At 42.6% G+C, this 18527-nt stretch overlaps 2 protein-coding genes across 2 annotated transcripts; both read right to left on the bottom strand.

Moving 5' to 3' along the window:
- Window positions 1–231: 231 nt before the first annotated feature.
- LOC116656212 lies at window positions 232–1288 on the bottom strand. Its single transcript, XM_032455663.1, has 2 exons — window positions 544–1288; window positions 232–485 (listed from the first exon to the last, which is right to left on the bottom strand). The coding sequence occupies exons 1-2, from the start codon at window positions 789–791 to the stop codon at window positions 413–415; spliced, it is 321 nt and encodes a 106-aa protein (XP_032311554.1). The 5' UTR covers window positions 792–1288; the 3' UTR covers window positions 232–412.
- Window positions 1289–7780: 6492 nt separating this feature from the next.
- LOC116656214 lies at window positions 7781–8770 on the bottom strand. The gene is made up of 2 exons (XM_032455665.1): window positions 8093–8770; window positions 7781–8034 (listed from the first exon to the last, which is right to left on the bottom strand). Exons 1-2 carry the CDS (start codon window positions 8338–8340, stop codon window positions 7962–7964), a joined length of 321 nt encoding a protein of 106 aa, XP_032311556.1. The 5' UTR covers window positions 8341–8770; the 3' UTR covers window positions 7781–7961.
- Window positions 8771–18527: the final 9757 nt, after the last annotated feature.

Here is an 18527-nt window from a genome sequence, read left to right on the forward strand (position 1 = left end):
AAAAAAAACTTATTTTACTTAAGCTAACACTTATTTGGAAGCCGGAATCCCACGTGGATTCGCTCCTCCGATTTTTCCCGACCAAAATTTTCTGTATTCTCGCGCCGGGATCGCCAGATGTCTTCCAAGTGCCCCGGGTCACTCACGGGTCACTTTTCCGCCGGAAAACTGACGATCTTTTTCGATTTTGCTCGCGGCGAGGAAAAATTATGCGCTTTCGAGCCCGGTTGGGATCAAACTGCCGCTCGCGCAAAGGGTTTGATGGTGGGCCTAGCGAGTCAAACTCAAGCCCATCGATTGAGTCTTTCTTAGTTTATTTGTTTTGGGGTCTATCTGACAATCTAAGCACAACCCGGAATCTTTCCGGCGAACTCTGCTCCTGCTGCTTTGCGCCGTGGGCTTCCGGAATCCTTCAGATCCGCTCCGACTCGTTGGGGCTGCCTGACTTCCCCTCTGTTCCGGCAATAATTATCCTTTCGCCGAGCCTAGTCATGAAAGAGATACTTGACGAGAATTCCTGACTGACCCGCACCTCTTTCTTACCTCCACGGATCCAGAACTGGCCACAAAAACAGTGGGCTTTCCTGTTGGACTTTTCCGCCCCTGGACCTACGCTCCTCGTTCCCCGATTTGTTTCCACTTAGCACTTGGACACTTTTAGGTAAACCAATCCACTCAACCGAATCTGCGGAGGTGCAATGAGGGAATGATCGCACAGACGCCAAAATTGGCGCCGAATCCTCCCTGGCCTTTGCCCGAAGAGACAATCCCCCAAAATGGAAAGTTGCCATCTTACCCGGTTGCACTCCTTCTAATCTCTCTATGCCCCTTTATAGTTTGAAACTTGTCTTCTAGATGGCGCACCTTTCCCCTCTGCCTTTCTTTTTACAGATACAAGCGTTACAAAGCCCCTCCGCCAAGAATCTGGCTTGGGGTTTGATACCCTAAGACAGATTCCACCAACAGCTTGTATCTGCCTTGGCTACTGTCTCATATCCTTTGCATGAAATTTTCCCAGGAGATGGCCTTGCAGATCCTCTTTTGCGCACTCTAGCTTTTATGAATGCTGGGCCTAATTTGGCACTATATCCTGCCGCAAAATTACTCTGCTTAAAGTTTTTGTAAAATATTTCTTGCCCTTCTTTATAAGCCACCTCTCTAGCCCGCAGATTATACTGACGCTCATTCTTCTCATTCTGTTTCCTCAGAACCTCGCAAGCCTTCTTCCGGACTATTTCCATAGAGTCCTCTTTTGAAAGCGCCAAAGACCTGTCCTCCGACAGCCCTAAAGCTCTCAACAGTTTGTAGGATGACCCTAGGGAGACGAAATTCTGGCCGAAAGCCATATAATAAGGGCTAGCACCCAACGCCGAATGAACCGCTGTACGTAGAGCGCAACAAATACTGCTGAGTTGCTCGTCCCAATCTTTCTGGTCCGGTCTGACATAAGATCTTATCGCTGCGATGACTGATTGGTTAACCCTCTCCGATGCGTTCGACTGGGGCGAATAAGCAGCGGTCAAAGTGTGTGAAACAGAATATTCCCTTAGCAATTTCTGAAAAGTCTCAGCCCTGAACTGCGTTCCATTATCGGATACAATGGTTTCCGGTACGCCGAAAGTATGAAAAAGAACTTGCTGGAGATATTTAATGACCACGTCTGCCGTGAATTTTTTTACCGCCTTTAGAAATACAAACTTTGAGTAATGGTCCAACACTATGAATATTCCGATGTTCCCACTCCGAGACCGGGGGTACGGACCGAGAAAATCTATGTAAAGACGCTGGAAAAATCGCTCTGATACAGGAGCCACACCCATTGGAGGTCGAAGAGTTTTATTTGGGGCCTTGGTGGATTTACAATCTTCACAAGCTTGCGTATACGACTTCACATCGTTGACTAACCCTGGCCAATAGTAGTATCGCCTCACCCTTTCCAACGTCTTGTGAATACCTCCATGAAAAGCAAGAGGCTCGTCATGATTCTTTCTTAGAACCTCGGCAACCAGCTCCTCGTGAATCCACAATTTCCAATTGAAAATGTCATGCATCTGGTCTCCCGTTGCATGTTCTGTTCTCCGGTAAACGAGTCCATCTACCACTTTCAAATCTGGCAATTGCTTCTGATTGGCCTTGATTTTCTCTATAACTTCTAAATACTTGGCCGACCTGAATTCCGGTGCTTGCAGATCTATTAAAAGCCCGTGTCTCGCCTCTATAGCAGCTAGTTCCGCCCCATTGACCCTAGACAAAGCATCCGGTACAATATTCATTTTCCCACTTCTGTGTTCAATACTGAACGTGAAACCTTGCAACTTTAGAGCCCATCGAGCTAGGCGCGAGTGGAGATCCGTCTGACTCATGAGCCATTTGAGTGAAGCATGATCAGTGATCACCGTAAACTCATGGCCTTCTATATACGGCCGGAAACGTTTGATGCAAATTATGGCCGCGAGACACTCCTGTTCAGTAACCGAATAATTCCTTTGGGCTTTGTTTAATTTTTTCGATACAAAAGCAATGGGATACTCGTCACTCTGATCTGTCTTTTGCACCAGCACGCCACCCACTCCAGACTTACTTGCATCGCATTGCACGAAGAAAGGTCTTGTAAAATCCGCGCTACGTAACACTGGGGCGGAGCAAAGCATGCCCTTAAGCAGGAAAAACGCCTTCTCCCCCTCCGGAGTCATTTCGAATTTTTTTCTTGGCTTCATCAAATCTGTAAGTGGAGCCGATACTGATGCGAAGTTATTGATGAATTTGCGATACCACCCCACCATGCCAAGAAAACGATGAAGAAATCTTAAATTTTGGGGAAGTGGAAAGTCTGCCATGGCCGATATTTTTTCTGGATCAGTTCGTATAGTCCCTTCTCCCACGATATGCCCAAGATATTTTACCACGTTTAGCTTCTCCACGTTTAGTGTGAGCCCAGCTATTTTCATTTGCTCGGCCACCACACTTAAAACCTTCATGTGGGTTTCAAATGTATCTGAGACGACCAAGAGATCGTCTAAATAGACAAAGACTTCGTATCTAAGCTCAGGCGGGATAACTTTGTCCATTAATCGAGTCATCGTTTGAGACGCGTTAGTCAAACCGAATGGCATTACCTTGAATTGGTACAACGGCTTTCCCGGAATTGTAAATGCTGTTTTATCCCGAGATTTTGGGTCCAACGGGATCTGCCAATAGGCATCTTTCAAATCGAGGCTAGAGATATACATTGCCTTTGGAAGTCGAGATAAAATTCCATCGATTTGGGGTAAAGGATAAGCATCCTTTTTGGTAACAGCGTTAACTTTACGACTGTCCAAACACAACCGTACTTTCCCAGGTTTTTGAACCAGTACGACAGGCGAAGACCATGCACTCTGAGACTCCTCAATCACTCCCATTTCCAACATTCGATCGACTTCTTTGTAAATAAGCTTTTCAACCGCCGGTGACACCGGAAAGTGACGTTGTTTGCCTGGCTTAGCATCCCCAACGTCGATTTCGTGCGAAATCTAAGTTGTTTTTCCTAATCCCGACGAGGCAAACGAAGGAAATTTCCCAATTACCTCGGATAGGCTGCATCGCTGACCCTCCGTCAGATTATGTTAATTGGACGCTATTTCTGATATTTGCATGGAAGATGGCAGCAAACTAAATGCTGTCCAGAACGTAATACCCAAGTACAAATCCTGATTCAGGGATGGTATGATATGGAACTCGAGATCCTTGGTTTCATCCTTGTAATTCACGGCCGTTTGAAGCTTTCCTACTACAACCTGTTTCTGACCATCTGCCGTGGTAGCAACTGTTGTTACTCTTTTGAACGGAACTTTACCTCGTATTAACTGTTCTGCCAATTTCCCCCCAATCACATTAATAGCCGCCCCCGTGTCTAATAGACCAACCACTACCCTATCTAGGAGCCTGACTTCGGCATACGGACGATTATCATTGTTTTTAAACCTAATTGTATTTATAGTTTTAACATTGTTCCAATAGGACCTTATTCTTTGAATATTTCTAGACACCACTTTCTTCTTCACTTTCGGTTTTAAACCTGCAACTTGTGGAACCACCAGATTTGGCCAAAATTTCGGGATCGGATCAGATGTAGGTGATCTCGCAGGGTTTTCCAAGGTCTGAATTGGACATACTAGTTTAGGTCCCCGTTTGTCGACTTGTCCTTTGGAACACTTGCCTGCTGTCGACCGCTGAAAGTGTTCGCTTTCCCGTTTTTTAAACAATTCGTACAAGTATGACGGTAGTTATTTGGGGCGCCACAGCCGAAACAAAACACTTTGCGCTTCATTCGGCATTCTTTAGTTTCATTCTTCTGAATTGCCTCCTTAGCGCAGTACAAAGAAAATCCCATCGCAATTCCTGAGTATTTTTGTGGAACCTCCAGTAGAACTCTCTCGCTTTTCCTTCAAACAGAAGGCTAGCATTGCTGCTTAGAATTGAAAAATTACCTTCCAGCGTTTGTCTGGTGAGGGCTTCTACTCGGTAAATAAAATTATCAACACTAAGACCTTCCGGATTTCCACTAAACCGCAATTTCCAACTATTTAAAATATGGCCTACTTTGTCGGGCCTCTGGCTTAGGTCTGAGTGATTACTCCTGGGTGTTTCGCGATTAGACCCTACTGGTTCATCCATACTACCTAATGGAATTTGGCCCAAGGAATTCCTTCCAAGTGCTCCCTCCGGGTTTGAACCTTCTACCGCTGCAAATGATGTCGGAAGATTGGCTTCAATCAACCTAGCCATTCTTTCATATAATTCTGTCAACAACTCGTTCTGCATGGACTTAACAGCGTCTAAAACTGTATTTTGGATTAACTCTTTCTGAACCAGTCCCAACGCGGATGTCCCTGATGAGCCACTGGGAGTAGAATCTAACATCTGCCCTCTATTTGACCTAGTGTTTTGAGCTGGAGTATCCGATCTTTCGAAGCATACTGTGCTACAAGTAGGACACGTTGTTTTACTTTTGGCATAGTCTGCAATGCAGGACTGATGGAAAGCATGACCACATTTGGTTTTGTATGTTTTTCCAACATCTAAGGTGGAATCACATAACGGACACTTTTGTGCCACATTTTCTTCGGGATCTGGCATAACTGGTTAATTTCTAGAATTTAGCAAGGACAGAAAAAATAATATATCTAAATGAAAAAAAATACTGACACGATTATTTAATGACAAATAAGCTATGGATAATAATAATATTAAAACTAACTTGCAAATAAATCTAAAAAAATGAAAGCAGGGAGTTCGAACAGATGTGATATGGAATTTCACCGAACGAAAAGGTCGATGAACTTTCCGTTGTATCAGCTGATTCTTTTGCTTCCCACAACAGGGAATTCAAACAGATGTAATATCCAAACGAAAAGGTCGATGAACTTTCCGTTGCATCAGCTGATTCTTCAGCTTCCCACAACTGTCTACTCGGTTTGATCGAACCCCTCAGAGGTTGACCTAGATTCGCTAAGGGTTTGATCGCCTGATTTAAAAAAAAATTATTTATTTGTTTATTTATTTATTTACTTTTTTTTGTTTTTTTTTTTTTTTTTAAATCACGGTCGAACCGACAAAAAAACTAAAATCGCAAACGACAAATATATCATAAAATAATTGACCCTGAACATAACTACACCCCTTGAGATAAGACCTGCCTGCGAAGGAAAAGAAGAAAAAGGAATGAAGAGAAAAAAAAATCACGTGAGTGGTGCTAAACACCTGTTGCTTGTGCGCATACACCAACAACAAATGCTGCTTTACGACAGTGGCTAGGCGATTGCGATCTATCGCTTTTGCCTATAATCCCAGCTTCGTACACTGCACTACAAACTTTTTTTTCCCATTATTTCGTGGTCAGCTAATACTTCATCATGAAAATAATTGCTGCAATTCCAAAGCGAAAAATTATTTTTCTTTTTGAGAAAACTAATGCTTCTACTTTTTTTTATATTTTTTTTTTTTATTTGAGGAGTTCACTGCGTTCTAATATCATCCGTGGTCAGGCAATGCGGTTATAAGTAGCCCACAAATGCCTGCAATTCCTATGCGTGATGCGTGACCTGATGTAGATAGAGGGAATTTTAAAAGGATTCTTTTGCACTCGCTCGAGTTTAGGTCAAACCGTGGCCGGACGACCCTACTTCTCAGTACATGGTCTATCCGTTTCCTATGCGGCTGATCGAATTTCAAACGAGGTTGAGCCTAGCATGAGCTACAAAACGAGATCAAACTCCATCTTTGGGTATATCAACCAATAAATTAATTGACTTTTCCTAATTTGAGGACTGTTTTGTGAACTCTGGCCAAAATGAGTAGTTGTGATGGTGAGCTACGTTGCTTAACGTGGCCCTGAGGTTGGGCGCCATTTGTAACAATGATTATGAGTCCTTGAAAGTCATAAAGGATATGATATTCGAGTCCTAGGCGAGGTGTTGAATTTGGGAGGGGTGCCGCACGCAATATGACAAATCTTCCGGCTCTGGCTCGCCAGCTAATGGGGTGGTGTTCTTGCCACGCCTCCCAAGGTGCCTTTTTCTCATTATTCACAAAAAAAAACTGCGTGCATGGGGCAAGCTTCTCTTGGTAAGAGATCGGCTACTCATCTTGGCCACCGGGAGAAAGGATTAAGGAAAAATAGAAAAGTGGGTTCCTTCGCTACGGACTACACTGCCGAGGGCTCAAGACCTCAGATGTTGGGAGGCTTGTTTGCCCACCCTACCTGTGGCTAATACGGTCCTGGATACAAGACCCATGATGTTGCTATTAGCCCCTACCTCGGCGGTCTCAAGGGGATCAGTTAAGTCGGGTCAAAAAATAGATTTAATTAGCACATTATAAATATTTATTTAATTACTAAAAGAACTAAGATTAATTACTAAAATGAACATAATACTAATTGAAATATTGGCAAGTTATAAATATTGGTATAAATTGTATAAGTAAATAAAATTGACAAGAATTGGCTTTTCAAAATAGTAAAGAAAAATTAGGCATAAGCTAGGCCTTCCTATTAAAGTATAAATGTAGAAATTGCTTCTAACATATAAACGAACATATAAATGAACTTGCGCTCGAACTTGAGCGAAAATTTGCCAACGATCTGGGTCGAGCGACTTGGACTGAGGTATTTAACATTAGTTTGAACTTTTAATTTCATTTCTTTTTATTTAAATTGTAAATTGGCCATCGTGTTTAGGAGGCATTTCTTGTTCTCTTTTATAAGCTTATTGATTTCATTTAATTTTCCTTTCTTTTGATTAAAATTTCTATTATAAAAGAGTTTTCTATTTACACTCACCCCAATCTTGGTAATTCCATCGTCGAAAGCGCTTTCTCGGACTTGGGGTTTGCTGAAAATTTCGGAACTTGAAAATAATAATAAAAAAAACAAGGAAATTTCGTTAGCCTGAAATGCACTATGGGCCCATGGAAAATATTTTTTTTTTCTTTTTTATTTTTAAAGGCTCCAATGGCTCGAAATTAATTTTAGCCATTGGCAGTTATTAAAACATTATTCTTACTCACTAAAAAAAACTTATTTTACTTAAGCTAACACTTATTTGGAAGCCGGAATCCCACGTGGATTCGCTCCTCCGATTTTTCCCGACCAAAATTTTCTGTATTCTCGCGCCGGGATCGCCAGATGTCTTCCAAGTGCCCCGGGTCACTCACGGGTCACTTTTCCGCCGGAAAACTGACGATCTTTTTCGATTTTGCTCGCGGCGAGGAAAAATTATGCGCTACCGAGCCCGGTTGGGATCAAACTGCCGCTCGCGCAAAGGGTTTGATGGTGGGCCTAGCGAGTCAAACTCAAGCCCATCGATTGAGTCTTTCTTAGTTTATTTGTTTTGGGGTCTATCTGACAATCTAAGCACAACCCGGAATCTTTCCGGCGAACTCTGCTCCTGCTGCTTTGCGCCGTGGGCTTCCGGAATCCTTCAGATCCGCTCCGACTCGTTGGGGCTGCCTGACTTCCCCTCTGTTCCGGCAATAATTATCCTTTCGCCGAGCCTAGTCATGAAAGAGATACTTGACGAGAATTCCTGACTGACCCGCACCTCTTTCTTACCTCCACGGATCCAGAACTGGCCACAAAAACAGTGGGCTTTCCTGTTGGACTTTTCCGCCCCTGGACCTACGCTCCTCGTTCCCCGATTTGTTTCCACTTAGCACTTGGACACTTTTAGGTAAACCAATCCACTCAACCGAATCTGCGGAGGTGCAATGAGGGAATGATCGCACAGACGCCAAAATTGGCGCCGAATCCTCCCTGGCCTTTGCCCGAAGAGACAATCCCCCAAAATGGAAAGTTGCCATCTTACCCGGTTGCACTCCTTCTAATCTCTCTATGCCCCTTTATAGTTTGAAACTTGTCTTCTAGATGGCGCACCTTTCCCCTCTGCCTTTCTTTTTACAGATACAAGCGTTACAAAGCCCCTCCGCCAAGAATCTGGCTTGGGGTTTGATACCCTAAGACAGATTCCACCAACAGCTTGTATCTGCCTTGGCTACTGTCTCATATCCTTTGCATGAAATTTTCCCAGGAGATGGCCTTGCAGATCCTCTTTTGCGCACTCTAGCTTTTATGAATGCTGGGCCTAATTTGGCACTATATCCTGCCGCAAAATTACTCTGCTTAAAGTTTTTGTAAAATATTTCTTGCCCTTCTTTATAAGCCACCTCTCTAGCCCGCAGATTATACTGACGCTCATTCTTCTCATTCTGTTTCCTCAGAACCTTGCAAGCCTTCTTCCGGACTATTTCCATAGAGTCCTCTTTTGAAAGCGCCAAAGTCCTCCAACAGCCCTAAAGCTCTCAACAGTTTGTAGGATGACCCTGAGGAGACGAAATTCTGGCCGAAAGCCATATAATAAGGGGTAGCACCCAACGCCGAATGAACCGCTGTACGTAGAGCGCAACAAATACTGCTGAGTTGCTCGTCCCAATCTTTCTGGTCCGGTCTGACATAAGATCTTATCGCTGCGATGACTGATCGGTTAACCCTCTCCGATGCGTTCGACTGGGGCGAATAAGCAGCGGTCAAAGTGTGTGAAACAGAATATTCCCTTAGCAATTTCTGAAAAGTCTCAGCCCTGAACTGCGTTCCATTATCGGATACAATGGTTTCCGGTACGCCGAAAGTATGGAAAAGAACTTGCTGGAGATATTTAATGACCACGTCTGCCGTGAATTTTTTTACCGCCTTTAGAAATACAAACTTTGAGTAATGGTCCAACACTATGAATATTCCGATGTTCCCACTCCGAGACCGGGGGTACGGACCGAGAAAATCTATGTAAAGACGCTGGAAAAATCGCTCTGATACAGGAGCCACACCCATTGGAGGTCGAAGAGTTTTATTTGGGGCCTTGGTGGATTTACAATCTTCACAAGCTTGCGTATACGACTTCACATCGTTGACTAACCCTGGCCAATAGTAGTATCGCCTCACCCTTTCCAACGTCTTGTGAATACCTCCATGAAAAGCAAGAGGCTCGTCATGATTCTTTCTTAGAACCTCGGCAACCAGCTCCTCGTGAATCCACAATTTCCAATTGAAAATGTCATGCATCTGGTCTCCCGTTGCATGTTCTGTTCTCCGGTAAACGAGTCCATCTACCACTTTCAAATCTGGCAATTGCTTCTGATTGGCCTTGATTTTCTTTATAACTTCTAAATACTTGGCCGACCTGAATTCCGGTGCTTGCAGATCTATTAAAAGCCCGTGTCTCGCCTCTATAGCAGCTAGTTCCGCCCCATTGACCCTAGACAAAGCATCCGGTACAATATTCATTTTCCCACTTCTGTGTTCAATACTGAACGTGAAACCTTGCAACTTTAGAGCCCATCGAGCTAGGCGCGAGTGGAGATCCGTCTGACTCATGAGCCATTTGAGTGAAGCATGATCAGTGATCACCGTAAACTCATGGCCTTCTATATACGGCCGGAAACGTTTGATGCAAATTATGGCCGCGAGACACTCCTGTTCAGTAACCGAATAATTCCTTTGGGCTTTGTTTAATTTTTTCGATACAAAAGCAATGGGATACTCGTCAATCTGATCTGTCTTTTGCACCAGCACGCCACCCACTCCTGACTTACTTGCATCCCATTGCACGAAGAAAGGTCTTGTAAAATCCGCGCTACGTAACACTGGGGCGGAGCAAAGCATGTCCTTAAGCAGGAAAAACGCCTTCTCCCCCTCCGGAGTCATTTCGAATTTTTTTCTTGGCTTCAACAAATCTGTAAGTGGAGCCGATACTGATGCGATGTTATTGGTGAATTGCGATACCACCCCACCATACCAAGAAAACGCCGAAGAGATCTTAAATTTTGGGAAAGTGGAAAGTCTGCCATGGCCGATATTTTTTCTGGATCAGTTCGTATAGTCCCTTCTCCCACGATATGCCCAAGATATTTTACCGTTTTCACGCAGAATTTACTCTTATCCACGTTTAGTGTGAGCCCAGCTATTTTCATTTGCTCGGCCACCACACTTAAAACCTTCATGTGGGTTTCAAATGTATCTGAGACGACCAAGAGATCGTCTAAATAGACAAAGACTTCGTATCTAAGCTCAGGCGGGATAACTTTGTCCATTAATCGAGTCATCGTTTGAGACGCGTTAGTCAAACCGAATGGCATTACCTTGAATTGGTACAACGGCTTTCCCGGAATTGTAAATGCTGTTTTATCCCGAGATTTTGGGTCCAACGGGATCTGCCAATAGGCATCTTTCAAATCGAGGCTAGAGATATACATTGCCTTTGGAAGTCGAGATAAAATTCCATCGATTTGGGGTAAAGGATAAGCATCCTTTTTGGTAACAGCGTTAACTTTACGACTGTCCAAACACAACCGTACTTTCCCAGGTTTTTGAACCAGTACGACAGGCGAAGACCATGCACTCTGAGACTCCTTAATCGCTCCCATTTCCAACATTCGATCGACTTCTTTGTAAAGAAGCTTTTCAACCGCCGGTGACACCGGAAAGTGACGTTGTTTGACTGGCTTAGCATCCCCAACGTCGATTTCGTGCGAAATCAAAGTTGTTTTTCCTAATCCCGACGAGGCAAACGAAGGAAATTTCCCAATTACCTCGGATAGGCTGCATCGCTGACCCTCCGTCAGATTATGTGAATTGGACGCTATTTCTGATATTTGCATGGAAGATGGCAGCAAACTAAATGCTGTCCAGAACGTAATACCCAAGTACAAATCCAGATTCAGGGATGGTATGATATGGAACTCGAGATCCTTGGTTTCATCCTTGTATTTCACGGCCGTTTGAAGCTTTCCTACTACAACCTGTTTCTGACCATCTGCCGTGGTAGCAACTGTTACTCTTTTGAACGGAACTTTACCTCATATTAACTGTTCTGACAATTTCCCCCCAATCACATTAATAGCCGCCCCCGTGTCTAATAGACCAACCACTACCCTATCTAGGAGCCTGACTTCGGCATACGGACGATTATCATTGTTTTTAAACCTAATTGTATTTATAGTTTTAACATTGTTCCAATAGGACCTTATTCTTTTAATATTTCTAGACACCACTTTCTTCTTCACTTTCGGTTTTAAACCTGCAACTTGTGGAACCACCAGATTTGGCCAAAATTTCGGGATCGGATCAGATGTAGGTGATCTCGCAGGGTTTTCCAAGGTCTGAATTGGACATACTAGTTTAGGTCCCCGTTTGTCGACTTGTCCTTTGGAACACTTGCCTGCTGTCGACCGCTGAAAGTGTTCGCTTTCCCGTTTTTTATACAATTCGTACAAGTATGACGGTAGTTATTTGGGGCGCCACAGCCGAAACAAAACACTTTGCGCTTCATTCGGCATTCTTTATGTCGATGGCCTTATTTGCGACAGTTCCAGCATAATAGTGCCATTGCACAGACTTCGCCATTCACTTCGCCGTCTTCGAATTCCTCAGCATCCATCATCTTCTCAACCAACTCGGAAACTTGTTTGCGGAACGGTACCACCTTCTGATAACCCTGGGATTTTCGGACGTCTTCTAAGAAATTTTCCCTGCGCCGGCATATTGCCCTTAAATTCTCTACCGATCGGACTGGAATGTTCAGAATCTCATGCCTTATCTCTGGCCTTAAATTTCTTTTTAAAATTTCCACCACTTCCATTTCGGTTAGTGGCATGTCCAGGTAATCCATTAACTCCTCTATTGCATCATAGAATGTATCGAATCCTTCCCTCTCCCGTTGCTTCCTATCTCGAATTGCTTCTCGGATATCTAAGTCCGTCCGCGCGTCTCTGAATTGCCTCCTTAGCGCAGTACAAAGAAAATCCCATCGCAATTCCTGAGTATTTTTGTGGTACCTCCAGTAGAACTCTCTCGCTTTTCCTTCAAACAGAAGGCTAGCATTGCTGCTTAGAATTGAAAAATTACCTTCCAGCGTTTGTCTGGTGAGGGCTTCTACTCGGTAAATAAAATCATCAACACTAAGACCTTCCGGATTTCCACTAAACCGCAATTTCCAACTATTTAAAATATGGCCTACTTTGTCGGGCCTCTGGCTTAGGTCTGAGTGATTACTCCTGGGTGTTTCGCGATTGGACCCTACTGGTTCATCCATACTACCTAATGGAATTTGGCCCAAGGAATTCCTTCCAAGTGCTCCCTCCGGGTTTGAACCTTCTACCGCTGCAAATGATGTCGGAAGATTGGCTTCAATCAACCTAGCCATTCTTTCAGATAATTCTGTCAACAACTCGTTCTGCATGGACTTAACAGCGTCTAAAACTATATTTTGGATTAACTCTTTCTGAACCAGTCCCAACGCGGATGTCCCTGATGAGCCACTGGGAGTAGAATCTAACATCTGCCCTGTATTTGACCTAGTGTTTTGAGCTGGAGTATCCGATCTTTCGAAGCATACTGTGCTACAAGTTGGACACGTTGTTTTACTTTTGGCATAGTCTGCAATGCAGGACTGATGGAAAACATGACCACATTTGGTTTTGTATGTTTTTCCAACATCTAAGGTGGAATCACATAACGGACACTTTTGTGCCACATTTTCTTCGGGATCTGGCATAACTGGTTAATTTCTAGAATTTAGCAAGGACAGAAAAAATAATATATCTAAATGAAAAAAAATACTGACACGATTATTTAATGACAAATAAGCTATGGATAATAATAATATTAAAACTAACTTGCAAATAAATCTAAAAAAATGAAAGCAGGGAGTTCGAACAGATGTGATATGGAATTTCACCGAACGAAAAGGTCGATGAACTTTCCGTTGTATCAGCTGATTCTTTTGCTTCCCACAACAGGGAATTCAAACAGATGTAATATCCAAACGAAAAGGTCGATGAACTTTCCGTTGCATCAGCTGATTCTTCAGCTCCCACAACTGTCTACTCGAACCAATACAGAACTGACCTATCTTAACTTCGGTTTGATCGAACCCCTCAGATGTTGACCTAGATTCGCTAAGGGTTTGATCGCCTGATTTAAAAAAAAATTATTTATTTGTTTATTTATTTATTTACTTTTTTTTTTTTTTTTTTTTTTTTTAAATCACGGACAGAACCGACAAAAAAACTAAAATCGCAAACGACAAATATATCATAAAATAATTGACCCTGAACATAACTAAAAAAAAAAAATCACGTGAGTGGTGCTAAACACCTGTTGCTTGTGCGCATACACCAACAACAAATGCTGCTTTACGACAGTGGCTAGGCGATTGCGTTCTATCGCTTTTGCCTATAATCCCAGCTTCGTACACTGCACTACAAACTTTGTTTTCCCATTATTTCGTGGTCAGCTAATACTTCATCATGAAAATAATTGCTGCAATTCCAAAGCGAAAAATTTTTTTTCTTTTTGAGAAAACTAATGCTTCTACTTTTTTTATATTTTTTTTTTTTATTTGAGGAGTTCACTGCGTTCTAATATCATCCGTGGTCAGGAAATGCGGTTATAAGTAGCCCACCAATGCCTGCAATTCCTATGCGTATGATAAAAAAACGTATGGACCTGATGTAGATAGAGGGAATTTTGAAAGGATTCTTTTGCACTCGCTCGAGTTTAGGTCAAACCGTGGCCAGGACTTCTCAGTACATGGTCTATCCGTTTCCTATGCGGCTGATCGAATTTCGAACGAGGTTGAGCCTAGCATGAGCTACAAAACGAGATCAAACTCCATCTGTGGGTATATCAACCAATAAATTAATTGACTTTTCCTAATTTGAGGACTGTTTTGTGAACTCTGGCCAAAATGAGTAGTTGTGATGGTGAGCTACGTTGCTTAACGTGGCCCTGAGGTTGGGCGCCATTTGTAACAATGATTATGAGTCCTTGAAAGTCATAAAGGATATGATATTCGAGTCCTAGGCGAGGTGTTGAATTTGGGAGGGGTGCCGCACGCAATATGACAAATCTTCCGGCTCTGGCTCGCCAGCTAATGGGGTGGTGTTCTTGCCACGCCTCCCAAGGTGCCTTTTTCTCATTATTCACAAAAAAAAACTGCGTGCATGGGGCAAGCTTCTCTTGGTAAGAGATCGGCTACTCATCTTGGCCACCGGGAGAAAGGATTAAGGAAAAATAGAAAAGTGGGTTCCTTCGCTACGGACTACACTGCCGAGGGCTCAAGACCTCAGATGTTGGGAGGCTTGTTTGCCCACCCTACCTGTGGCTAATACGGTCCTGGAAACAAGACCCATGATGTTGCTATTAGCCACTACCTCGGCGGTCTCAAGGGGATCAGTTAAGTCGGGTCAAAAAATAGAGTTAATTAGCACATTATAAATATTTATTTAATTACTAAAAGAACTAAGATTAATTACTAAAATGAACATAATACTAATTGAAATATTGGCAAGTTATAAATATTGGTATAAATTGTATAGGTAAATAAAATTGACAAGAATTGGCTTTTCAAAATAGTAAAGAAAACTTAGGCATAAGCTAGGCCTTCCTATTGAAGTCTAAATGTAGAAATTGCTTCGAACATATAAACGAACATATAAATGAACTTGCGCTCGAACTTGAGCGAAAATTTGCCAACGATCTGGGTCGAGCGACTTGGACTGAGGTATTTAAAATTAATTTGAACTTTTAATTTCATTTCTTTTTATTTAAATTGTAAATTGGCCATCGTGTTTAGGAGGCATTTCTTGTTCTCTTTTATAAGCTTATTGATTTCATTTAATTTTCCTTTCTTTTGATTAAAATTTCTATTATAAAAGAGTTTTCCATTTACACTCACCCCAATCTTGGTAATTCCATCGTCGAAAGCGCTTTCTCGGACTTGGGGTTTGCTGAAAATTTCGGAACTTGAAAATAATAATAAAAAAAAACAAGGAAATTTCGTTAGCTTGAAATGCACTATGGGCCCATGGAAAATATTTTTTTTCTTGTTTTTTTTTAAAGGTTAAGTCTGACGCCACTTCCACTTCGACCCGAGCTTGGCCAACTTTCTTCTCTATTTCCTATTATAACTTTTCACTCCAATGGCTCGAAATTAATTTTAGCCATTGCAGTTATTAAAACATTATTCTTACTCACTAAAAAAAACTTATTTTACTTAAGCTAACACTTATTTGGAAGCCGGAATCCCACGTGGATTCGCTCCTCCGATTTTTCCCGGCCAAAATTTTCTGTATTCTCGCGCCGGGATCGCCAGATGTCTCCCAAGTGCCCCGGGTCACTCACGGGTCACTTTTCCGCCGGAAAACTGACGATCTTTTTTGATTTTGCTCGCGGCGAGGAAAAATTATGCGCTACCGAGCGCGGTTGGGATCAAACTGCCGCTCGCGCAAAGGGTTTGATGGTGGGCCTAGCGAGTCAAACTCAAGCCCATCGATTGAGTCTTTCTTAGTTTATTTGTTTTGGGGTCTATCTGACAATCTAAGCACAACCCGGAATCTTTCCGGCGAACTCTGCTCCTGCTGCTTTGCGCCGTGGGCTTCCGGAATCCTTCAGATCCGCTCCGACTCGTTGGGGCTGCCTGACTTCCCCTCTGTTCCGGCAATAATTATCCTTTCGCCGAGCCTAGTCATGAAAGAGATACTTGACGAGAATTCCTGACTGACCCGCACCCCTTTCTTACCTCCACGGATCCAGAACTGGCCACAAAAACAGTGGGCTTTCCTGTTGGACTTTTCCGCCCCTGGACCTACGCTCATCGTTCGCCGATTTTTTTCCACTTTTTTAGGTAAACCAATCCACTCAACCGAATCTGCGGAGGTGCAATGAGGGAATGATCGCACAGACGCCAAAATTGGCGCCGAATCCCCCAATCCCCCAAAATGGAAAGTTGCCATCTTACCCGGTTGCACTCCTTCTAATCTCTCTATGCCCCTTTCTAGTTTGAAACTTGTCTTCTAGATGGCGCACCTTTCCCCTCTGCCTTTCTTTTTACAGATACAAGCGTTACACCTGTCACAATTTTCTGAAAAGTGAAACACTTGCCACTTTTGAATTTTTCAAGAAAATATTGAGCAAAGCGCACACGTGTCTCTTTTGAGCTTCAGTTAAAGTTTTAGGGATCCATCGAGCAGATTTTTTCGTGTATCGAAGATCATTTTTTAATATTCGTGATACAGCCATGGCATTCAAGCCCAGTTCTTCAGCAATCATTTCCTGGGTCAATCTTGGATCTTCGTTAATTTTAGACTTCACCAGCGCTACATTTACTTCGGTAGTTGAAGATTTTGGACGGCCTTCTCGATATTTGTCCTCCACAGAAAAATGTCCTGTCCTGTCCTCCACAGAAATCTCCGAAACCACTTAGAAACAGTCACAAGGGATGGCGCATGCACTCTAAATGCTGTTTGGCACTCACTAAATATTTCCACAGGCTTCAGATTATGCCGAAATCCAAAAAAAATAGCAAACCGAATTTCTTGCTTCGTTGGTACAGGGATATCCACTGAGACGGCTTCACTAATTTTACGTTTTCTTGTCTCCATTTTGACCGATCCTTCTGAAAATTGGAGTGATATATCGTAAGACTATAACAAACAGTACGCAATTTTTTATTTATGAAAAAAATTATAATATGACAGCAACTAAGCGAACTTTTGTTAGTCCCCCCGTATACATTAGGACGATTCAATTTGTGGGGGTCCAAAAAAATCGACTAGACACATATGATTCTCGGATTCTAGGGATCAAAATAAGAAAATTTGCTCAAGAAACCATACCTCTAAAATGAATTCTGATCCCTCGTTTTAACGTGTAAGTACCCAAAAGGTCAAATTCCAAAAAATCCTGTTTTGACCCATTTAGAGTGCCCCAATCGAGTCCAAATGTATGAACGACCCACTAACATTGGAGGGTCGACCCACCCATGCTAGTGGTACCACCCTGGACCCCCCTAGGGATTCTCCCTTACAAAAATATCACAAAATCACAGCACCTAAAAAGTATGCTATGAAAATGTAACTCCCACCGCCCACTGCCTTTTCTCCTCCTTTCCTCCCTTGGGGGCCCCAGGGGGGTACCACTTGTATGGGTAGGTCGACCCTCCAAAGTTTGTGGGTCGTTCATACATTTGGACTCGATTGGAGCACTCTAAATGGGTCAAAACAGGATTTTTCCTACACGTTAAAACAAGGGACATCAGAATTCATTTTAGAGATATGGTCTCTTGAGCAAAGTTTCTTATTTTGATCCCTAGAATCCAAAAATCATATGTGCCTAAGCGATTTTTCAATCGACCCACCCTAATATACATACATATAAATAAGGCTGCAACACTTTGTTGTTATGCATACATAAGCAGCGACTATGTCGCAGCGCACCTAACACTAAGTGCCCTCTGCACATACCCAAGTGCACACGAAATATGATTCGCACTTGATAACAGCGACTGCTCAAATAATTAAGTCAGCGTTCCCACGCTTGACCGTCGCTGTGTAGCTAGCCCGCTCACAGCTAGCCCGCTAGCCATTGTTGCACAGTGGACAACACTAACGTTAAGATGTTATGGAATAAACACCTTTCGGAGAAGACTTTTGTCTTAACAACTCATTAAAAACTGGACTACCTATAGATATAAATAAAACTGATCGGGGACTTTATATGGCGACAGGACACTGATCCGAAGATTGCATGACACTGATCCGAAGATTGCAGTACCCTGGACTCGTATCAATGTACAACAGGAATAAAACTGGAAATCGGAACCAAACAAACGCTGAGTGAGTAGAGTGTAGTGAGTATTATGGGTCGATATTAAAACAATCTATGTAAAATTGAGCAGAATATTTTTTGTCCAATCGGAAGTGAGCCCATAAAGCCGACGTAAAAAATTAGGCAGGTTACTATGTAAAAAAAAAATTAAATTTCCCGTCTCAGGCACTAGGTAAATTACCCAGTAGCAAATTCCCAAGCTTAAATTCCATGACTATCCGAATAGCTAGCTGAATAAATTGGAAATTTTTAAATGAAAAAAATATAAGTTTTCAATGACTTTTTGAAAATATGAGATTAAAAACTCAAATTTAATTAGCGAAAATAT

The sequence above is a fragment of the Drosophila ananassae genome, chromosome 3L, assembly GCF_017639315.1.
Source record: "Drosophila ananassae strain 14024-0371.13 chromosome 3L, ASM1763931v2, whole genome shotgun sequence".
In the NCBI taxonomy this organism is placed as follows: domain Eukaryota; kingdom Metazoa; phylum Arthropoda; class Insecta; order Diptera; family Drosophilidae; genus Drosophila; species Drosophila ananassae.

Bases quoted from the DNA above. Each gene is read 5' to 3' on its own strand.
- LOC116656214 (XM_032455665.1), bottom strand. From the start codon at position 8,340: ATGGCAACTTTCCATTTTGGGGGATTGTCTCTTCGGGCAAAGGCCAGG. The intron at 8,035-8,092 runs GTAAGAAAGAGG...TTTCATGACTAG, and splicing joins CCAGTTCTGGATCCGTGGAG to GCTCGGCGAAAGGATAATTA.
- LOC116656212 (XM_032455663.1), bottom strand. From the start codon at position 791: ATGGCAACTTTCCATTTTGGGGGATTGTCTCTTCGGGCAAAGGCCAGG. The intron at 486-543 runs GTAAGAAAGAGG...TTTCATGACTAG, and splicing joins CCAGTTCTGGATCCGTGGAG to GCTCGGCGAAAGGATAATTA.